The 22,407-nt window shown below is 57.4% G+C and overlaps 1 protein-coding gene across 1 annotated transcript; it reads left to right on the plus strand.

Annotated features, from left to right (window-relative positions):
• Positions 1 to 1,249: 1,249 nt before the first annotated feature.
• Positions 1,250 to 14,251, plus strand: LOC130031040 (NADH-cytochrome b5 reductase-like). The gene is made up of 6 exons (XM_056122273.1): positions 1,250 to 1,457; positions 1,647 to 1,795; positions 4,342 to 4,429; positions 7,651 to 7,755; positions 13,627 to 13,830; positions 14,048 to 14,251. Exons 1-6 carry the CDS (start codon positions 1,257 to 1,259, stop codon positions 14,249 to 14,251), a joined length of 951 nt encoding a protein of 316 aa, XP_055978248.1. The 5' UTR covers positions 1,250 to 1,256.
• The last annotated feature ends 8,156 nt before the right edge of the window (positions 14,252 to 22,407 follow it).

Genomic DNA, 22,407 nt, shown 5'->3' on the forward strand with positions numbered 1-22,407 from the left:
TTTTCTCTCTCCCTCACATCTATTTTATTTCTCCCCCCCCCCTTTTTTTTTAAATTGGGGGGCCACACCCGGCTGTGCTCAGACCTACCTCAGGCTGGGTGCTCATGGATCACTCCTGATGGTGCTCGGGGGGCCATAATAGGTGGCCGGGATGGAACCTGGTCAACTGTGTTCAAGGCAAGCACCCAACCCGCAGCACTGTGCCCCACCCCTCACCTCACATTTCTAAATAAATTACTTATTTTTATATATATGTAATCTGTCACTCACTGTCACTGTCCTCCCGTTGTTCACTGCTTTTGCTCGAGCGGGCCCAGTAACGTCTCCATTGTAAGACTTGTTGCTGTGTTTGGCATATCGAATACGTCATGGGTAATTAATATATATGAATCATATGTGTATATAATCTTTAGTTGAATCACACTGAGATACACCGTTACAAAGTTGTCATGGTTGCGTTCCAGTCATACTATGTTCCAGCACCCGTCCCTTCACCCGTGTACATTTCCCGCCACCAAAGTCCTCAGTTTCCCTCTACCCCTCGCCTCTATGGCAAACATATTTCTTCTCTCTCTCTCTCTCTCTCTCTCTTTTGCTCCCTCCCTTTCTCTCTCTTGCTTCTCCTCCCTTTTTAGGCAGTACGTTTCTTTCAATAAAATCTTCTGCTTCACTTCTGTTTTCCTCCGCCAGAAATTCTTCCCCGCAAGGGAAGGTGATGCCCGGGACTACCCGTGCCCAGGTTAGGACTGACTTTCCCTTCCTGCAGAGAACAACTCCTCGCTCCAGCCTGAGTCCACGGTTCCCCGAGGGCTCCTGTGTGGGGCCACGTGGGCTTCAGTGCTCTGGATGGCCGCCCTGAGGGGCTGGCAGGATGCGAACTTTGGTGTCTGTGGATGCTTCTAGCGGATTTTGCCTGGCCTGACCATGTCCATTTTCCAGATGGGCACGGCAGACCCAGAGCTCCTTCCTCAAGGCCCCTCCCTCACTCGCCGTGAGAGTCTTGTGTATGGTCTTCTCCTCAACCAGAATCCTTGGAGCCCCTTCCTGTCCCGCCGCACGCACGACACCATCGTTGCAGTGTCCGTCGGTGGGATTTTCTGCACATTGCGGGAAGCTCTTGATTCTGCCTCTGGCCCCAGCTGATCACTGCTGATCTCCTGTCTCACCCCAGGGTCCAGCACCCGCGGCGCCGGAGCCTGGCCTGCCCGGGGAACAGAGCCCGGTTGTCGCTCTGAGCTGCCGGCGCCCCGCCGAGGATGACGAGGATGGCGGCGCAGGAGGAGGACAGTGACGAGGAGGCCTGGCTGCAGCTCCAGCCCGTGGAACCTTTGCCCACCCAGTGCTGCGGCGGCGGCTGCTCCCCCTGCGTGTTCGACCTCTACCACCGAGACCTGGCCAGGTGGGAGGCTGCCCGGGCCAGCAAGGACAAGGCCCTGCTGCGAGGGGACGAGCCACAGGTGAGGCCCAGTTCGGTGAGAGCACCAGGGAGCGGCTCCACGCTGGGCCCAACCTCTGCCGAGCCAGCCAGCTAGAACAGGAAGCGAAGAGAGGCACACTCTGTTATCCCAGGGGCCTCCCGGGGGGTGGAGGGGAGGATGCGGAGGCTGCAGGCCTGGCTTCTAGCTCCCGATCTCCTCTCGCTGCAGAGCGGTCCCTCCCTGCTGAGCATGGAGACCTTCTCGGCCTTCCGCATCACTGATGTGCACAGACTCACCCAGGACACCTACCGTGTCCGCTTCGCACTGCCCGGGCACGGCCAGCTCGGCCTGCAGCCCGGCCAGCACCTCATCTTACGGTAGGCTTGGGTCCTGGCGTGGCAGCCCTGGGTGGGCCCTGGTCAGCTCGCTTGACCTCCCCCTCGCCTCTGTTGGTCGTTTCCAGAATTGACATAGTGGTAGGGGGTTCACAAGCGCTGGGGCTCCATGCAGATGTGTGTTCTGAAGTTAATGACACCCCACGCTACCACTTTGTTTATTGCCTTGGAGCAATAGCACAGCAGGTAGGGTGTTTGCCTTGCACGCAGCCAGCATGGCCAACCTGAGTTCGGTTCCTCCACCCCTCTCGGAGAGCCCGGCAAGCTACCGAGAGTATCTTACAGCAAAGCCTGGCAAGCTACCCGTGACGTATTCGATATACCAACACAGTAACAATTGTCACAATGGGCCCGCTCGAGCAAATCAATGAACAACGGGAGGACAGTGACAGTGACAGTGTTTACACTCGTGGACTCTTGCCGGCCTCGCCGAGTCCGAGGAGGTAGGGACCATGGTCATACTTGAGAGGAAGTGCAGTGAGAAGGGTTCAGTAGCTAGTCAAGGTCATGCAGGTTGGAAACACTGGAGCCCGACTTGGAGGCACAGGCCTGAAGCATGATTCACAGCGGTGGCACCGGCTGGCAGGATACCATCAAGAACGGCCGCCCAGAATCACCCAGCCTTAGTAAGCACACCCCTACCTCATGCCCCAGAGTTCTCCGAGCCTCCTGGGATCTGGGGTTCTGGGACGTGGGAGATCGACTCGCAGGCCGTGGAGCTGATGCTGATGGCGTGGTCAGGATGTCGTGGGCGCATCCTGTGGCGTGGCTGCTGGGGTGGGAGTGTCACGGGCGCCCGTTGGTGATGTCATGGCTGCAGCCTTTGCACTGGGGCACCTCAGAGCGTGTCTGGCCCTCGTGCTCCTGGTGCATGGAGGTGGGTGTTGAGCAAATGCTCACGGTTGTGTATATTTGTGTCATCCTGTGGTAAGAGGCAGTCTTCTGCCCCCACGCCTGGCTGTTCCTCGCCGGGGCCCCTTGGAGGGGAGCGGGTTGAGCTTTCCTCCCCGCCCCGACCAGGGCTCTGGCAGCCGAAGACCTCCAGGACCAGCCACCATCATGCTGAGACCACTCTCCGCACACATGAAGGTACTGGCAGAGGGACAAATCCACGCGGGTTCCGGGGCCAAGATCTCCAAGCCTACTCGGATTGAAGTCGAGCATCCTCCACCCAGATCCTTCCAAATTCCAGTAGGCAGGGGACACACCCACCACCTGGCCCCCTGGCGCCGTGTAATCCCATCAACGGCCAAGACTCAGAGACTATAAAACCCAGCTCCCGGAAGTGCGCGGCTGCATTTGCGGTCGCACGACATCTTATCAAGACATCTTTTTATGACATCTTATTATCTCATTCCTACTTTGGACAAACTTGCAGGCTATCGAATGTAGCCTGCCCACAGGGCAGAGTCTGGCAAACTCCCCGTGGCGTACCAAATATGCCAAATACCAGTAACAATGATGGGTCTCATTCTCCTAAAGAGCCTTGAATATAATTTCAGGGCTAGGATGAAAAAGACGTTACTGGGGCCTGCTCGAGGCAATCGATGTGGTTAAGAGGAGATCAGGGAAAAACCATCCCCATGTCCCCCAAGCAGCTCACACCCCATTGCCCCGCTCACTCTCGGGGTGCGCTGCCATGCCCAGAGCAGCTACACACACAGATTCCATCGTCCCCTTTCCTCGGATTCCCCCTTCAGGCCCCCAGACGACACTGTCCCTTAGAGACCCCCGTCGGGGCACTTTCAGAGCCTGGTGTTGCTTTGCTCTGTCACTGTGCAGCTTTAGGGGGCCTGGGCCAGCCCTGGGAGTCTCCGCAGGCCGCGGCGGCTGAGGTCAGGAGGACACTTCACCCGTCTCCAGGAGGTGGTGGGCCTCTGCTCTCACCGTCCAGGTCTGTCACGTGTGTCCTTCCTTCCTCTGAGTCCCCTGAGTCAGGGAGCAGCCATACGGCCTCAGCTGACACATGTCGACATGAAGCCTTATATGAGAAACAGCCAGGGAGGTAGCTCAGCGTGGCTGGACACGTGTCTCCTGGGTGAGGTGGGTGAGGTCCCATCCCGGTCCCGCCTGACCCCAGCCGCCACTGCACCAGCAGCCCTGAGCAGCCCCAACCATCAGCCCAGCACCACAGAGCCCAGTGGTACCTGGGGCCACCGAATCCAAGACAGGTGGTCTTCCGAGATTCCTTCTCTGCTATGCTTTGTTTTTGTTTTGTTTTGTTTTGTTTTGGGGCCAGACCCAGCTGTGCCCAGGGCTTCCCCCTGGCTCTGCGCTCAGGGATCACTCCTGATGGGACTTAGGGGACTGTATGGGGTGCCGAGGATCAAACCCGGGTCAGATGTGTGCAAGGCAAGCGCCCTCCCCGCTGTACGATGGCTCCGGCCATCTGCTCCACTTGTCCACCCCTCGGGGAGGATGCCTGGGGTGATTAGGCCTCCCTCCCCTTGTCAGCCTGGCACCCAGTGGGTTCCCTCCAGGCTCTGCTGAGTGCTGCATGCCTGACCGAGTGCCCGTGTTTGTCCCAGGGCTCGGGTCGGTGACTTGGATGTCCAGAGAGCCTACACGCCCATCAGCCCTGCCAATGCGAGTGGCTACTTCGAGGTCCTCATCAAGGTGAGCTGCCCTGTGCGGGGACACTCGGTACTGCAGACCAAAGTGGGGTACCCCAGCCTGGCTCGGCTGCACGCAGCTTCCTGTGTGATCACAGCTACCCGCTGTTCCCGGGCAGCAGCCGCGGTGGGACGGGGCAGGTGAGGGACCTTCTCACCTCCTTTCCCAGGGAAGGGATGCCGGGGCAGAGGGCAGTTCCCGGCACCTATTCCAAAGCAGAGTTGCCAGCTGAGCCTTTGAGCTTGAAGAGCGAGCACTGCGCAGTGGGTGGAGGGTCACGGGCACTCCCCGTGTGCTGGTACGGCATCCAAGTGGAGGCAAAAAAAGCACAGAGATGCCACCACAGCAGGGTGGGTGGACCTGCAGGAGGCAGGCTGGGGAGGCGGCAGGTCTGACCTGGGCACTCGGACTAAGAGGGAGAGGCACGGGCTGGGCACAGTGCGATCCGGACGCCCTTTGGTCATCTGTCCTGGAAGAAAAGGGGGCATGCAGGCACAGGGCCCACACAGCAGGCCACACGGAGCCCTGTAAGCCGAGGTCACCCATCTGGGAGGGGGGCAGGAGTGGGGGATGGGCCGAGGGCACAGGGGGCATGAAGGACACTCGTGAGTGGCGGGAGGAAGTGGGCAGCGAGGACACGGGTCACGGGCTGGCTGGAAGCCACCCCAGAGCCAGGTGCCTCCATACTCGTATGCGAGGGGGACCGTGGACGCAGGTAGAACACCCTGACGTTGCCCGTGGTCTGCACTGTTGGCTTTCAGAAACGGTTGCGTCTAGAGTCTACGTCATTGTCACCATCCCCCTCACCCCACCCCCGCTGAATCCTGGCACCCACCTGCATGTCAGAATTGCCACCAGGTTCTCTCTCTGTTTGCTTTGTTTGGGGCTACATCCAGCGGTGCTCAGGGCTTGCTCCCGGCTCTGCACGCAGGAATTACTCTTGGCAAGGCTCGGAGGACCATATGGGTTGCCCGGGATCGAACCCCGGCAGCCCTGTGCAAGGCAAACGCCTGCTCATTGTACTGTCACAGGGTTGGTGGGGGCAGCCAGGCCCCAGGCTGCAGCAGTGCCTCCGGCTCCTGCCTTCCCAGCCCCGGCTCCCGCCGAGTGTTGCTTCCGTCACACTTAAGCTCGGAAGGGATCCCTGCTCCACGCAACTGTTTGTCTGGGAGATTCCACAAATCCTCTCCAAATGGCCTGCTTCCCCCAGGCCGCCAGTCTGCCGTGCTGCTGGTGAGAGGCTAAGCCTGGAGACGGTTCTCAGGGTGGCTGCTAGCTCCCAGCCGCAGGCCTGAGCCTCTCCTTCGTTTACCAGAAAGCGCCTCCACAGAGAGGGGCTTAATTACCCCTAGGCCGCTGGTTGGTTGCGGAGTCGTTGGAAAGGGCTGGAATCCTGGCCCAGGTGGGGAGCGGTAGGGCCCCTCTCGGGATAGGTGGGGGGAGGCCCTTCTGCCTTGCAGCTCATGGGCACCAGGCAGGGCTTCCTGCTCTCCTCTCCTCCCCGCAGCCTCAGACTCCATCCTGCAGATGAAGGGATGGAGGAGAGAGAGAGAGAGAGAGAGAGAGAGAGAGAGAGAGAGAGAGAGAGAGAGGAGAAGAGAAGAGAGATGTGGTCTTCATCCCAGCGCTTCCTGGGTCTCAAGTGGGCGAGGCCACAGCCCGGTTTCTGTTGAATCAGAGTGGACCAAGGGAGCACGGGGAGGGGGGGGACTGGAGATGGAGGGCCCCTCCTTTCACGGGAGTGCTAGCCGCTGCTGCCACCCCTAGGGCTGGGCCAGCAAGCCAAGGTGGGAAACTGCCACCCAGCCAGACTTCCTGGCCAGTTGAGGCCACTGTGGCCTGGTGATGAGGGGCCTGGTGGGTCAGGGTGTGCCCAGTAGGCTGCGGGCACCTGAGCTCATTGCCAGCACCAGGTCCTCACTCCTGGTACCCGCCCCATGCGCTTTCCCGAGCATCATCCCAGCTGCCTGACCCCCCCACCCCCACTGGATACCAGAGTCCTCTCTGCCCGCCTGCTCCACCCCCATGGCCTTGCCGAGTCTCCAGGGCTCTGCTGGCTTGATGCCACCTCTCAAAGCTCTCCTGGATTCCACCATGTGAAAGCACTCCCCGCCTCAGGGCCCTCCACGTGGGGAATGTTTTGTTGTTGTTGTTTTGTTTGGGGGGGGGCACCCTGTGGTGCTCAGGGCTCACTCCTGGCTCTGCGCTTAGGGATCACGCCTGGTGGGGACCATCTGGGATGCCGAGGATGGGACCCGGGTCGGCCACATGCCAGTCAAGCGCCCTGCCTGCTGTGGTATCACTCAGGGGGGTACCTGGTTTGAGCCTGCACTCAGAGAATGATACAGCTGCCCTGGAGAATGTTTGAAACTCGCCCCCCACTTACCCCAATCCCCCCCGCCCTCGCCCAGCTGGGAGGTCCTTAAGGGACCCTTTGAGCCTGAATCCGTCTGTGCTCCAAACTCGGCCTGGTCTGTGGCCGGGCACTGGTTGTCTTCCTGGAACAGGCTTAGCTGGAGCAGGCAGCCCCAGACACGGCAGACGCCACCTTCCTCCCCGCGCCCGCCACGGAAGGCCCCCGTCCCTTCCCTTCATGATTGCTGCAGTGACAGGCTCACACACCTGGTGTGAAGACACGGGGATGGGGGTGGGGGGGTTGCACGTGTTTGTGTCTTCATTGGTCGCCGCAATGGGGAAGGCCGAGATGGCAGACGAGCTGCCCGCCGACGGCCCCAGCCTGCAGCTGTACCTGGTTTGAGCCTGCATGTTGTTCGAAAATGTTCTGATGAGTCGTTGACATTTCAAAAACGAAAGTATGGATTTCCTGCTCTCTCGGAAAACCCGAAGACATGGCATCAGTCGGCTCACGGAGAAAGTGTTGGACTCTGCCAAGTGGCTTCCTCTAGAGGGGTGCCGCCGGTCCGCCCTCTCGCCCCGCTACCCTCCTTGGTTCTTCTCCCCCCAGGCCCCCGGGGCGCTGGCACCCAGTTCCCCACTGTCTGTCACCTGCGGGGCCTCCCTGGCTAGGGTCCCGGGGTGCTGTGACTCTCCCAGGTCTCCCACTTCCCTCTGTGACCTGGGCCTGGTCTGGAAGTTGGGAGCGACGGTGGCATCTTCGTGGGGGGGCTCAGCGGAGTGGGGGAGGGCCAGGACCATGCTCATGGGTGGGACCCAGCTCGGCCATGTGGGCTGGGGCCACTCAGGGGTCCTGTGCTCGTGCCCAGTGTTACCCGACAGGGCTCATGTCCCAGCACGTGGAGTCCTGGAAAGCGGGGGACACAGCTCTGTGGCGGGGACCTTTTGGAAGCTTCTCCTATCAACCAAACCAGGTAAGTGAGTGCATGCTCACACACATACACACACGCACACAAACACACAGACAAGCATGCACGCACACATGCACACACAAGCACGTATGCACGCACACGTACACACACCTGCACACAAACACAAGGAAGCACACACACATACATTCTTGCACACACGCACCACACACACACGTGCACGCACACACGCATGCACACATACTTACACACGTGCACACATACACACGCACACAAACACACGCACACAAACGCAAAGACAAGCATGCACGCACACATGCACACAGCACACACAAGCACACTAACACAAGCAAGCACGCATCCACACATACGTGCACACACACACCACACACACGTACATGCATGCACACACTTATGCACACATACACGCGCGCTCAGCCCCCAGACTGAGCCTATTCTGAACTGGCCCTCAGGGCTGCACGTGGGGCTGCAGAAGCGGCCCAGGCTGCCGGGAGGTGGGGGAGGGGCGCACAGATCGAGTTCTGGAACCCCTCTACCCTCTGCCCCCCTGGCTCTCCATGTCACATTGCAGCAGCAGTGGGGGCTGCGCCCTAATACAGCTGCATGGTGGCTGCTTGAATGCTTAAAGCCCCTCCCCCACCCCAGACCTGTCTGGCCCAGGGCCCCTCCCCCTCTTCCTGGCAAGTTCCAATCCTTCCCTCCCCTTCCCCGTGGGGGATTCCTGAACTCGCTGCAGTGGCGCATGTCTGGGAAAGGAGTTTGACAGTATGTACTCGGGTCTGAAGGATCTTCAGGACTGGGTGGCAGGATGGGACCCAGAGGCAGACCTGCCTGTCGGGGCCAGTCCGAATAGGGTGGGTGTGGCACCCTGCACAGTTGCAGCAGCAGCAGTTAAAATTTTATTTTATTTATTTTTTGCATCACACCTGGCGATGCACAGGGGTTACTCCTGGCTCTGCACTCAGGAATTATTCCTGGTGGTGCTCAGGGGACCATATGGGATGCTGGGAATCGAACCCAGATCGACCGTGTGCAAGGCAAACACCCTACCTGCTGTGCGATCGCTCCAGCCCCAACAGTTAAAATAAAAAAAAAAAAAAACTTGAAACAAGAATTTGAAAATTCAAGGGGTAGAAAATGGGGCATGGTGGCTGAGCTCATTCTTGGCGTGTGTGAGACCCAGGTTCCATCCCCAGCACTGGGAAGGAAGAGAAAAGAAGCCTCCGTTTCACTCTTGGAAATAATCCACCATGCTGACTCTCTTTTAAGGGGAGGGAGAGTTTCAGCTCTGCGCGGCAGTGCTCGGGGCTCAGTCCCACAGGGGCCTGGGGAGCCCTGGGGAGCCAGGGGGCCGTCACGGGTAGGTCTTGTGCAGGGCAAGCGCTAACCCCTGTGCTCTATGGCCAAGCTTGCTCGCTTTCTTGCATAGGTTTATTGTGGCTCTCTCAGTAGGAATTGGAAAGAGCCACGCGTCCAGTGGCAGTTAAGGGCACTGGGTCACAGGGACTTGACAATATGTCATCATGAATGTTAACATTTTCTTTATGCTTATAAACATGATGCCGTAAACATGAGATGCATTATGAATCCATCGTAGCATATGAATATACAGAAAACTATGGAACAAACATGCCATGACTGCTCTGGAGGTAGAATCATGGGTGATTTTTATTTTCTTCTTTAGAATTTCTAGATCGTCCACAATGAACACCTAATACCTTTATAATTAGGAAAACAAAGCCAAAAAAAAGACAGAGAAGAACGAATCGTTCCTTTCTATTCTTTTCGCTTCATTTTACAAATAGCTTTATTGGTTTTTTTTCCTTATTACAAATGCAGTACGTGCTCATTACTCCCAAATGAGCAGATGCAGAGCAGACACACGGGCAAAGGAAGAACACCTGCAGGCATCTCAGCGAGGACTCCCAGAGAAGCGAGAATCCCCATCCCGCCTGCCTCCTCCCAAGCGTGCACTTGGGCTCCCAGTGCAAGCAGGAGGCCCGTGTTCCGAGCCAGGCTGCGGCTCAGCCCTTGCCTGGAGCCCCCTGAATCCGCCCACGGCCCTTAGCAGGGCTCCCCGGGGCCAGTGGTGTGGTGGCGTCTCCTGCTCAGTCTTCTGCTTGGCTCAGGGTCCCCTAGTCTCCAAGCCCTTGAGAGGGAGGACTGGGCCGAGCCTCTGACCCTCTGAACAGAAGAGACACCTGGGTCTGACCAAGGGGGTTTTCTTTTTCTTCTTACTTATTATTATTATTATTTGCTTTTTGGGTCACACCCGGTGATGCACAGGGGTTACTCCTGGCTCTGCACTCAGGAGTTACTCCTGGCGGTGCTCAGGGGACCATATGGGATGCTGGGAATTGAACCCGGTCGGCCACGTGCAAGGCCCTACCCGCTGTGCTATCGCTCCAGCCCCTTTTTCTTCTTTATTTATTTATTTATATATTTAGTTAGTTATGGGCTGGAGCGATAGCACAGCGGGTAGGGCGTTTGCCTTGCACGTGGCCAACCCGGCCGGCCCATGTTCGATTCCTCCACGCCTCTCAGAGAGCCCGGCAAGCTACTGAGAGTATCTCGCCCGCACGGGTATTCAATATGCCAAACACAGTAACAACAAGTCTCACAATGGGACGTTACTGGGACCGCTCGAGCAAATGGCTGAATAACAGGAGGACAATGACAGTGACAGTTATGGCTTTGGGGCCACATCCAGTGGTGCTCTGGGCTAGCTCCCACTTACTTCCTGCGCTCAGAAACTGCTGGCTGATGAGGCTCAGGGAACCATATGGGGTGCCAGGGATCAGCCCGGTTTTTTGATCAGCACACGCCTTCCCTGCTGTGCTAGCGCTCTGGCCCTCCAAGTGGGTTTTCTGAAGCCTTGGGCCCCTCCCCGCTCACACGGACCAGAAGCTCTGCGTTTCCGTGCAGTGAGGTGACAGCCGGCGCAGCGGGTGGAGAGAGGGCATCTCCCACGCTGGTACTGGCCACTAGCAGGGCCTGTCCCTGCGCCTGTTCGCACACCTGCGGTCTGTCGGCACCAGGGCGGCAGCCCCAGGACTGGGGTGTCCATGTGATGGGGTGTGCGTGTGGTGGCGGTGTGATGAGGAGGCAGACCCGCCCACCCGCTCGTGTGGCAGCTGTGAGGAGGGGCGCAGAGGGCGGGGGTGCCGAGGAAGGACCAGGAGGAGAGCCTGCGGCCAGGCCTGGCAGCCGAGTGCTGGGACCCCCGCGGGAGACAGGCCCTGCTCCACGAGGCAGCCTGGAACTCTCCTCGCACCCACTGTTCCTAGGCATGTGATGATTTTTCTATCTGAGAAGGGGGGAAGCTGGAGAGGGGAGTGAGCAGGCCGGACCGCAGCACTGGGTCACCACCCCCAGGAGGTGTGCAGTGCAGCTGTTCAGTGCGGCAAGCGGACACTCGCGCCGCCTGCAGGGCCTGAGCAGTAGAAAGCAGGAGGCGACCATTCGCCCTCTCCTCTCTGGAAAGAAAGATGGCGGCCACATGGGAGCCTTGTGGACAGCAGGTATGAGCCGGGAGTGTGGGGGCGACTAAAACCTCATGGGAAGGGGGGCGTTTCGCTCCGCCCTTCACGCCCTACCGAGGCCACCAGTTGCCCCCACGAGCGGCTCTCCAGCACGGCCACAGCCCCAGAAGCACAATGACCTAATGCAGAACCCAGCAGCTTGGAGCAGAAAAGTGAAAGGACTATGCGTTAATCCAGGCAATCATTTCTGCCCAGAGGGGAAAGGGTGTTGCTCCCTTCCGCCCTCCTCCCTCTGGAAAGAAAGATGGCGGCCACATGGGAGCCTTGTGGACAGCAGGTATGAGCCGGGGGTGTGGGGGCGACTAAAACCTCATGGGAAGGGGGGTGTTCTGGTCCGTCCTTCACGCCCTACCGAGGTCACCAGTTGCCCCCCACGAGCGGCTCTCCAGCACGGCCACGGCCCCAGAAGCACAAGGACTTAATGCAGAACCCAGCAGCTTGGAGCAGAAAAGTGAACGGACTATGCATTGATCCAGGCCATCAAGTCTGCCGGAGGGGAAAGGGTGTTGCCCCATTCGCCCTCTCCTCTCTGGAAAGAAAGATGGCGGCCACATGGGAGCCTTGTGGACAGCAGGTATGAGCCGGGAGTGTGGGGGCGACTAAAACCTCATGGGAAGGGGGGCGTTTCGCTCCGCCCTTCACGCCCTACCGAGGCCACCAGTTGCCCCCCACGAGCGGCTCTCCAGCACGGCCACGACTCCAGAACACAGAAACCAATTTCTTAACTATCTGACTTTCAGTAGAAATACTTCCAGGGTCAATAGGTAAAAGAGCAGAAATCCAAAACCAACATTTAATTCTTGAACCCAGCTGTAGAAAGCAAATCACTTCACAATGCTTTTTCAGCATGTCTGATTTGGGGGGGGGGGTAAACTCTAAATAATAGTGGTGAATCTTTTATTGAAACAATCTAATCAAAGCGGATAGAGTGTTAACTAGAATTCATCTGCCTCACAGGGACGGGGAGGGGTGAGGGGTGGGGTTTTATTGGGGTTCTTCATGGGAAAAAATAAGTATTGGTAAAGGGAAATGTGTTTGATATTTGCATGACTGAGACATAAACCTGAAAGCTTTGTAACCTTTCCCACAGTGATTCAATAAATAAAAAAAAAATAAATTAAAAAAAAAAAAAAAAAAAAAGAAAGCAGGAGGCGAGCACTTCACTGCACGGGCTGCCCCTAGGTCTGAGACGGAGCGTGGCTGGGCTCAGGGAGGAACCCGCCTTTACGGGGAGGACTCTGATTGACAGCCACTTAGGAGAGGAGTCCGGTTGACGGCCTCTTATGGGAGGGCTTTGGTTGAGCCCCTCTTAGTGGGAGGACTCTCATGGCCTCTTGGGGAGGACTCCTTTTACAGGGAGGACTCCAGTTGACGGCCTTTTGGGGGAAGACTCTGATTGATCTCTTAGTGGCAAACGCCCTACCCAATGTGCTATGGCCTCCTAGGGGAGGACTCCTCTTGCAGGGAGGACTCTGGTTGATGGCCTTTTTGGGGAGGACTCTGATAGCCCCTTAGTGGGAGGACTCTCATGGCCTCCTGGGGGAGGACTCCAACTGACGGCCTTTTGGGGGAGGACTCTAATTGATGTCCTCTTAGGGGAGGACTCCTCTTGCAGGGAGGACTCTGGTTGACTGCCTCTTAGGGGAGGACTCTCACGGCCTCTTGGGGGAGGACTCCAATGGATCGCCTGGCTCCTGCTGCCAGCACTGTGCCAAGCACCGGCCTACTGCTGACTGTCCCATTCAGACTCAGGAACAGCCCCTGGGGCCCCTGGGGTCCCGCCAGGGCCAACCTGGGGCAGAGGGAGCTGCCAAGGGACAGACCCGGGATGGGGATGGTGGGGAACGGGTTTCAACCCAGTGTGAGGGGCACAGCCTTGCAGGGGGACCTGCTGGTGTGGGGGCTTGGGCAACAACCTGCCGTTTATTTTTATTTATTTATTTATTTTTGCCTTTTGGGATCATACCCAGCAATGCTCAGGGGTTACTCCTGGCTCTCCACTCAGGAGTTACCCCTCGTGGTGCTCAGGGATGCCAGGGATCGAACCCAGGTCGGCCGCGTGCAAGGCAAACGCCCTACCCGCTGTGCTATTGCTCCGCCCCCCCCCTCCGCCGTTTATACTTGAGCTCTCTCAGGTTTCCCTATCAACCCCCAGAGTTCCATGCTTTCTATGACTCCAATCTCATAGAGCCCAAGCCAGGGTGGCTTCCTGGAGGAGGTGGAGGGAAACTCGGACGGGCAGAGCAGCGGGAAGGGCGGTGCCATCCAGTTCAGGCAGACGCAGGGGAAAGCCCAAGGTGGGCGGGGTGAGGACCTCTCTGGCTCCCCTGGTCACCTGCTTCCTGTCCCCCAGTATGGTGAGCTCCTCATGCTGGCCGCGGGCACCGGCCTGGCCCCCATGGTGCCCATCCTGCAGAGCATCACCGACAACGCCGACGACGAGACCTTCGTCACCCTGGTGGGCTGCTTCAGGACCTTCGAGGACATCTACCTGAAGGCCTTCCTGCAGGAGCAGGCTCGCTTCTGGAACGTGCGCACCTTCTTTGTACTCAGCCAGGTGAGCCGGGGTGGGGGGCGGCTCCCACCGGGATGGGCACCGTGTCTGAGGGTCCCGGTCCTGAGGGGCCTGCCGGGAAGTGGCCTTGGAAGGAAGTTGGTGCCTTCGTGGCCGGGAGAAGCAGGGCACTGCCGAGTCCTGCCCCTGCTGCTCTCCTCCCTGTGTTCCCCCAGCCCGGGAGGCTCACGGGGCCCCTCCCTGTCTCTCATCCACGCAGGAGAGCTCCCCCGAGCAGCTGCCCTGGAGTTACCAGGAGAAGACCCGCTTCGGCCGCCTGGCCCAGGAGCTGGTGGAAGAGCTGGTCGCGTCCTGTCGGAGGAAGCCATTCGCCTTGGTCTGCGGCTCGGCTGAGTTCACCCAGGACATGGCGGGGTGCTTGCAGGGGGCCGGCTTGGAGGAGGAGGACTACTTCCTCTTCTAGCCTCCTTCCTGCCCGTGGAGCTGCCTGCACCCCACCCGGGCCCCTGGACCGGCATCCTCACCTCCGCTTCTCATCCCAGCAGGAGGGCAGCTCTCCTCCGGCAGGTGCACTGTGTGCAGGAAGCAGGGGCTGATGGAGCCACAGAGTGGGGGTCTGGGAGGAAGCCAGGTCCCCCTGGGCCCCACTAAGTGGGCTTTGGCAGAGGAGGAATTTCCTGGGCCCTCTGATGGCGGGGGTTGGTTGAGGGCCCCCCTGGGAATCCACCAGAAGTTGTCTGTTCCTGGGGCAGCCCCTGGAGAGACCTCGGGGCTCAGGTCAGGTGTTGCAGCATTTAGGGGGATTCTAGGGGCGGTTGAGAGCTCTCTGAGAGCGGGGCTGCTTTACGGACCTCCAGTGCACCCAGCTGACCCAGGAAGGTCTTGGTTCTGCGTCCCCATTCCCGGTGGGGCGGGTCCGAGGTAACCTCTCCTTTGTCCGGGCCCTGGACCCTTCCTGTGCTTTCCTCAGTCTCCCTCCCCGGGCTGAGGTACCCCCTCCTCCTGCAGGCAGCGCTCAGCTTGCCACCCTGGTGACGGTTGCTATGGAGAGCTAAAGATAGAGCAGGAGTTGGGAGGCCTGGGTCCCTCCCAGCCCTACCCACTAAGAGCCCCCTCCCACTCCCCCCCACCCCCAGCTCCAGCCTGCGCTGGCCCTGCCCTCCCCCAAGGGACCCTGCCCTCCAGGCAGTGCTGCAGTTAATGAATTCTGCTTTTTGCAGCCTGGGCTCTCCCGTGCTGCACCAGCTCAGACTGGTTATAGGCGGTCCTGGAATCCGAATAGGAAGATAGGGAATCCGAGGACCCCAGGATGGGAGAGTTAGCTTTTCAGATACGAGATTGCATAGCCCAGGGCTCCAGAGCACTGTGACAGACTCACTCTGTACGTGGGAAAATCAGGCCCAGTGTGGCTAAGTGAGCTGCCCCCAGTAAAACAAGGGTCTTCACGCCCCACTCACTCCGCCTGACCAGTTCTACTGTTATTGGTTTTGGGGGGCCACACCTGGCTACGCTCAGGGTTCACTTCTGGCTCTGAGCTCAGGGATCACGCCTAGTGGGGTCAAGGGGCCCTTTGGGGTGCCAGGGATCAAACTGGGGTCTGCCACATACAAATCAAGCACCCTACCCACTGTACTATCTCTCCGGCCCTAAATTTTATGCCATTTGTATACTGGGGTCGAGAGGGGTGTATGGAATTATTTTTTATTTGTAAAAAAGGATTTTTTCCCCCTGCACTGCCCTTAAAGTTTCACTAAACCTTTGTACCGTACATGTTCAGTAGATGATGGTGGTGCAGAGTGGAGGGCGGTGCCGACCTTTTCCAAGCACCTTTTAGAGGCAGAATTCCACGGGCAGAGAGATATGGGCACACTGCAGAGGACCTTTGCCACGAACCCCTGGCACAGGAGCAGCCATCCAGGAAACCGATCTTACATTTCACTGTAAAGGGTGAGGCCAAGAAGCTAGACTGCAGAGCTATAGTAATCGAAGCTGTGTGGCATGGAGTAAAGGCAGACTTGGATTTAGGGAGTAAAATCAAGAGCTCAGAGATAAACCTTCCAATGTGTGAACAGTTCATCTGTGACAAAGGAGCCAAGTGCACAATGTCCAGCAAAAAGAACCTCCACAAATGGTGCTGGGAAGACTGGGTCGCCATGTGCAAAAAAGAAAAAAAAAAAAGGGCAGGCGAGATAGTCCAGTGGGTAGGGCACTTGCCTTGCATGTGGTCAACCAGGGTTAGCTCTCTAGCATCCCATATGGTCCCCCGAGCACCACCAGTAGTTATTTCTGAGTACAGAGCCAGGAGTAACCCCTGAGCATCACTCGGTATGACCCAAAAAGCTAAACAAACAAATAAATAAAATTTTTTAAAAGAATGAATCTAGGTCCCTGTCTCATACCATACACAAATGTTAATTCAAAATGAACTAAGACCTTGATAGACCCAAATCCACATCATCCATGGAGGGAAACACAGGCCGAGCACTCCACGAGGTGGACTTCAGAAGCCCCCACTCTGATTGGACGCCGTTGGTTAAGAAAACAGAAGCGAAAAGAAAGCAAACGGACTCCATCAAACTAAAGTTTCTGTGCCATGAGAGTAAACAGGCTGAGTGGGAGGGAAGGCGGGCTCCCTTCGCTCTGTCAGAGGACCGAGACCTGGGAACCCATCACCAAGGAAAGATGGGAAGAGATGCTGAGCATCCAGACCGGCCAATGGGAGTGTGGAAGAGTTCTCATCACTTAAACGTCAGGGACATGAGGATTAAAGCAGTGAGTCATCACCTCCCCCCGTGAGGACAGGAAGACCAGAAACAGCAGCATGGGCTGGGATGTGGTGGCAGCGGGACCCCCACATCATCGGTCTGGCATCTGCGGGCAACAATATGGAGACTTCTGCAAACTTGAGAGTAGAGCTCCCATGTGATCCCACAACTCCTCTACTTGGCATCTACCCCAAGAACACGAAAACCTTCTTCTGAGAGATATTTGCACGCCCCGTTCATTGCAGCACCCTGCGCAACAGCCAACGTCCGAAGCAGCCCAAGTGCTCAAGAGCAGATTAGAAGCCCAAGAGGTCGCGGTCTGCCTACACAATGGGAGTTGTAAAGGAAGACAAAAACCTGCATTTTGCCGCTTCGTGCAACTGGAGAGGATTCTGCTGAGCAAAGCGAGTCAAAGGGGGGACAAACACTGAATGAGCTCGTGTGTGGAGTGTGAAGAGACAGCAAGGAGCTAACAGTGGCCAGTGACAGCAGCCTGAGAGTCGGCCGGCAGAGTTTGCCAAGTGGGATGGAGTAGGGGGCCGAGCCAGGACCTAGAGACGGGGGTGGAGGGATGCTGAGATTCTGGTGATGGGTTCGAAATAATGTAAAAAGTATCATAAATCAAAGCGCCTCAATATATCAGGCACCAATGAACTGTCCAGCTGTCACCGAAAAAAGGCCCTGGGCAGTTCAGAGCTGGGCAGACTTCCCTAGTGAGCCTTGCCCGCCTGTGTCCCCAGCAGCTATATGTACAGGGTCCCGGGCAGCTCCCACCGGACAGTCCCCTTTACGAGTCCCCTTTGCTCTGAAAGGTGCTTGGCAAAGGCTGGTACCACCCTCAACTCGGCGTTGTCATATACTGAGCTTGTACAGCCAGAGCCTGTGTGTATGGCGGGGTCATCGCACCCCTGCACCTCCTGAATGTCAAATCAGAAATCAGCATTTGGGGGGGGATGGGGTTCAGGACCTAGTGTTGTTCACAGCTTACTCCTTGCTCTGTGCTCAGGGCTCACTCCTGGTGATGGTGCTCAGGATCCAGGGATGGAAGCCAAGTCGGCCACATGCAAGGCAAACCCCCTACCCGCTGTACTATTGCTCCAGCCACAATAAAGCTGCAACTTTCATGGGGGTATTTGGCAAATGGCACAAAAGTGTTTCATTCCCCCTTAAACAGAGTCATCACCCCAGTGTATGCTGTTTTATCACCCCAGTTTACTGATGAGGAGACTAAGCTGCCGAGACATTGAATATTTCTCCTAACATTGCTTTATCCCCAGGTGCTGCCAATGGATCAAGGTTGCACATGACTTCCGAGTGTGTGTTCGAGCTGTGTGGAAGGCTTCTCATTGTCGCTTTGTTTGAAAGAGCCCAAAGGGAAGCCGGGATGGGGCTCCGCGGCCGAACACCTGCCTTGCGTGTGTGAGACCCTGGCTTCCGTCCCTGGCTCCACAGAAGAATACGAATAGGAGGGCAGGGGGCTGGAGCGATAGTCCAGCAGGGAGGGCATTTGCCTTACACACAGCTCACCTGGGTTCGATCCCCAGCATCCCATATGGTCCCTCGAACATCGCCAGGAGTAAACTCTAAGCATTGCTGGGTGTAGCCCTCAAGCCAAAAACAAACAACAGAGGGGTTGGGGAGATAGTACAGTGGGTAAACTGCTTTCCTTGCATGTAGCTGACCTGGGTTCAATCCCTGGCACCCCATATAGTCCTCAGGAGTGATCCCTGAGCACAAGCCAGTAGTAAAGCCTGAGCACTGTCAAGCCCCCAAATGCTCCCCAAAAGTAAAACTAGGAAATATAAAAGGAAAAAGAAAACCCTACTATATCCATCAATAAGAGAACAGAAAAAATTGTTCTCTGGGCCAAGGAGATGGGTCCAGATGCTGGAACACATACTTTATATGTGGGAGGTCCCACAGGCCCCCGCAACACCTGCTCTCCTGAACCCCATGCCAGGAGTAACTTCTGAGCTCCTCCAGGTGTGGTTCGAAACAAAACAGACCACCCCCAAAATCCCCAGCATTGTTCTTTTTAGCTTCATGCATAGGGGTGCCATGCAGCAGGTAAAGTAATTGGCCAGAGAGCTGCCCACACGGACAAAGTCCATCCAATGTACCAGTTGAGAACAAATAGGGAAAAAAAAGGTAGAGTCTGATACCAATGGTTGAAAAGTTTAAAAAACAAACTAGGCTGGGGCCGGAGTGATAGTACAGTGGGGAGGGAGTTTGCCTTGCACGTGGCCAACCCGGGTTTGATCCCTGGCATCCCATATGGCCCCCCGAACACCTCCAGGAGTGATTCCTGGGTGCAGAGCCAGGAGTAACCCCTGAGCATTGACAGATGTGACCCCAAAAGCAAAAAAAAAAAAGCATAAAATAGGGGCTGGAGAGATAGTCCAGGTGTTAAGTGCTTACCTTAAGCCCCACAGACCCGGGTTCAAATCCTGGATACCACATGTGTTCCCTCAAGAATGGCCCAGGGGTCATCGTGCTTGAGCACAGAGCCAGGAATATCCCCTGAGCACTGCTGGGTGTGGCCCCAAACACAACCAGACACAAACAATGCTAAATGCTCAAGAAAGAGTGGTGAGCTGAGGTTGCGGGCAGGAGGGGGCGCACGGGGAGGGGAAGGTATTTTTCCATCTGCATTATTTTGTTCTAAAAACACCCAGTGTGAATGGGGGAAACAGGAGTCCGGGTGGTGAGTGCTTTATTCTTTTAAGTATTTGAAATAGTTCTATACTTAAAAGGGAGTTGCAGGGAGCCGGTGTTTGGGCCACACCTAGCAGTGCTCAAGGCTTACTCCTGGCTCTCTGCTCAGGGATTTCTCCTGACGGGGCTCAGGGAAACATATGGGGTTCTGGAGACCAAACCTGGGTTGGCCATGTGCAAGGCAAGTTCTACCTGCATCTCTCCAGCCCAGGGTTTTATTTATTTTTTGATTTAAGAGACAAAATAGGGGGGCCAAAGCCATAGTACAGTGGGTAGGGCGTTTGCCTTGCACGCGGTTCAATCCCTGGCCTCCCATATGCTTCCCTGAGCACCGCCAGGAGTAATTCCTGAGTACAGAGCCAGGAGTAATCCCTGAGCATCGCTGGGTGTGACCCCCAAAAAAGCAAAAAAAAAAAAAAAGACAAAATATGCCTAGTGAATACATTCAGAGGCTTAGGACCATGCCTTCTGCCTGCCCTGGTCTATTCCCTTGCCTGCCCCTGAACTTCTCAGTCTTTACTTGAAACCCCTGGGAAATGTGGCTGGCCCAGGGCTGGATGCAGCCAGGAAGGCCGCGGGCACTCATACCTTCCGCCTTGTCCCTCATCCTCTCCTGAATCCAAACCCCAGTGTCTCGCCATACTTGGAGATCTAGTTTCCTTTCTTTCTTTTCTTTCTTTTATCTTTATTTTTGACCTGGCATTGCTTGGGGGCTACTCCCAGCTCAGTGCTCACTAGAACAGTTCTGGAGGGTGGGAAAACCATGAGCACTGGGGACCAAACCCAGGGCTCCCGCATGCAAAGCCTGTGTCTAGTCCTTTGAGCTCTCTCTCCGGCCCTCATTTTGTTTTCCTGGTGGAGGCTGCCCTGGGCTGCAGGCTCTGGTGATGCTGGAAGTATCCAGGGCAAGTGGCCTAACCTCGCTGAGCCTTGCTGTTCTGTCCAGGGTGGGGTGAGCACCTGCCCCTGCTCCCTTGTCCCCTAACTGGACATCCTCCGGGCGCCCCCCCCCCCCCCCGAGGAAGGGCCTGGCTCACTGAGTCCCTCCTCACCAGCTCCTCCCCCTGCTGGCCTCTGAGGACACTTGTCCTCAAACTTTTCACTCTCAGGAACTCCACTTTTTAGTATTTCTGCCATGCTTTGGAGGGTTTTGATCCCAAATTGCATGTATTAAGTCATTATTAATTTATCTCCCATTTTTTATTAATCAAAGACATGGAGACGCTGCCCCTCAGAGCTTCTGATCTGTACAGCCGGCCGGGGGGCTGCATGTGGTCGACATAATTCCAGCCTGAGGCGAAGCAGTGTCTGGGGGGCAGAGGAGGCCTGGGTGGGCTCGGGAGAACCTGGGGGAGGAGGGGCTCGATGGACAAGCCTCTTCCTTAATTCCTGCTGCTCCCCAGGTGGGGGCCCTGGCTCACTCCCGGTAGACGGCGTGCACCAGCGCCACGCAGAAGAGTGTGGGGCCCACGTAGTGGCAGGCGGCGAAGCTGTCAGTGTGTGGGTCCCACAGGCTCTGGCTGCAGACCAGCACGTCCTGGCCCCTGCTGCCGATGCTGACCGTGCACAGCAGCCTGTAGCGTGGCGGGGTGACCGCCTTCACCAGCTCCCGGATCTCGGCGCTCAGCAGCACGGCCAGACGGGCACAGGCGACCGGGTGGTAGGTGACCCCGGCCAGCCGCGCGGGTAGGTGAGCCTGCATCAGCGTCTCCGCCTGTGCACAGGGGAACTTGGCCTCCAGCCTGGCTGACCACCAGGGGACCTGGGAGGAGAGGACGAGGGAGGGGAAAGAGCAGAACCCACATGGGGGTGGGGGGGTCTCAGAGCAGAAGATTTGTGGGTTTTTTTTTTTAATTTTTTTTCTTTTTGGGTCACACCTGACAATGGTCAGGGGTTACTCCTGGCTCTGCACTCAGGAATTACTCCTGGCGGTGCTCAGGGCACCATATGGGATGCCAGGGATCGAACCCAGTCCAGCTGCATGCAAGGCAAACGCCCTACCCGCTGTGTTATCACTCCAGCCCTCAGAGAAAAAGATTTGGGCATAAAACACGTGAAGTTCTATTTCGAACCCTGAGCTGGGGCACGTAATTGGAACAAAGGGATGGAAAGTTGCCCAGCGCCTGGACCTCGAGCGTGACCGTGCAGGGCTGTGCCGAGATTAACCTGCTCCTGAGACTCAGTGCTTGGGGTCCCTGGCCCAATCCCCTTTGCTCTCCTGAGCCCCACTGGGCCCATACCTGCTCCTGGACGATGCTGACTGGCCGCTGAGGCTTCTGCTGGAGCCGGGATGCCGTCCTAGCAGATGTCCGGTTCTGTCAGGGTGGACACAGGCGTGGAGGGAACTCTCGGTTGCCCAGCTGGGCTTTAGGCCTATTTCAGGCTGCCAATGCCCTAGATTACTCTCGGCAGAGCCCTGGCGCGGGGTGGGTGTTTCAGGGACACATGGGGGTGTGAGGGGCCAGACCAGCAGCAGGGCCTGTGTGGGCCAGTAGCCCCCCACCCCCGGGAAGCTAGAGATCAGGGCAGGGGCAGCTGGAGGGTGGGGAACTGGAGCCTTCACCCACAGAGTCCCCCCACAGGGCCTAAGGCTGGCTTCTGGGCACAGCCCATCCCCCCCCATCAGGCGCCCAGCCTGGCAGCCAGAGCCTCAGGCAGGGGCAGAGGAAATCTGGTTCCCTTAGGAACTTTCTGCAGGCTCAGTTCTGTTTTTATAGATGGGGAAGGGAATGGATGTCCAAGAGGGCAGACATTGGTGGAGAAAGGGCACGACTGTCGTTAGCATCAGTATCAGGCAGTGCGGGGGATCAAACCCAGGAGGGCAAGTGCCCTGCGCCTGCGCCTGCCTGGCTGAGAGCATCTGAACCCCACCCCCCTGCAGCCGCATCTGAGCAAGGAGTGAGCCAGCGCCCCAGGGAGGGGCAACTCCTGCTCCTGTGTGAGGTGGGGGTGTCCCCTCCCCCCAGCGTCACCTTGGGAGAAAGGCAGTGTCTGCTGAGTTTCTGAGCCGGAAGCTTCAGGACCCTCAGAACAGCTCCTGGGTTTCTAGAACGTTTCCCCAGAGTCCCTCCCGCTCGCCCTGAAGCCTGTGCTCACTGGCTGCCTCCCCGCCCCCTCCCCAGGCTAGCCGCCTCCTCCC

Source organism: Sorex fumeus, unplaced genomic scaffold (assembly GCF_029834395.1).
Source record: "Sorex fumeus unplaced genomic scaffold, SorFum_2.1 ptg000045l, whole genome shotgun sequence".
Classification (NCBI taxonomy): domain Eukaryota; kingdom Metazoa; phylum Chordata; class Mammalia; order Eulipotyphla; family Soricidae; genus Sorex; species Sorex fumeus.

Excerpts from the sequence above, each read along its gene's own strand:
- LOC130031040 (XM_056122273.1), top strand. The coding sequence starts at position 1,257 with ATGACGAGGATGGCGGCGCAGGAGGAGGACAGTGACGAGGAGGCCTGG. Across the intron at positions 1,796-4,341 it reads GGCCAGCACCTCATCTTACG|GGCTCGGGTCGGTGACTTGG; the intron begins GTAGGCTTGGGT and ends TGTTTGTCCCAG. Across the intron at positions 4,430-7,650 it reads ACTTCGAGGTCCTCATCAAG|TGTTACCCGACAGGGCTCAT; the intron begins GTGAGCTGCCCT and ends GCTCGTGCCCAG.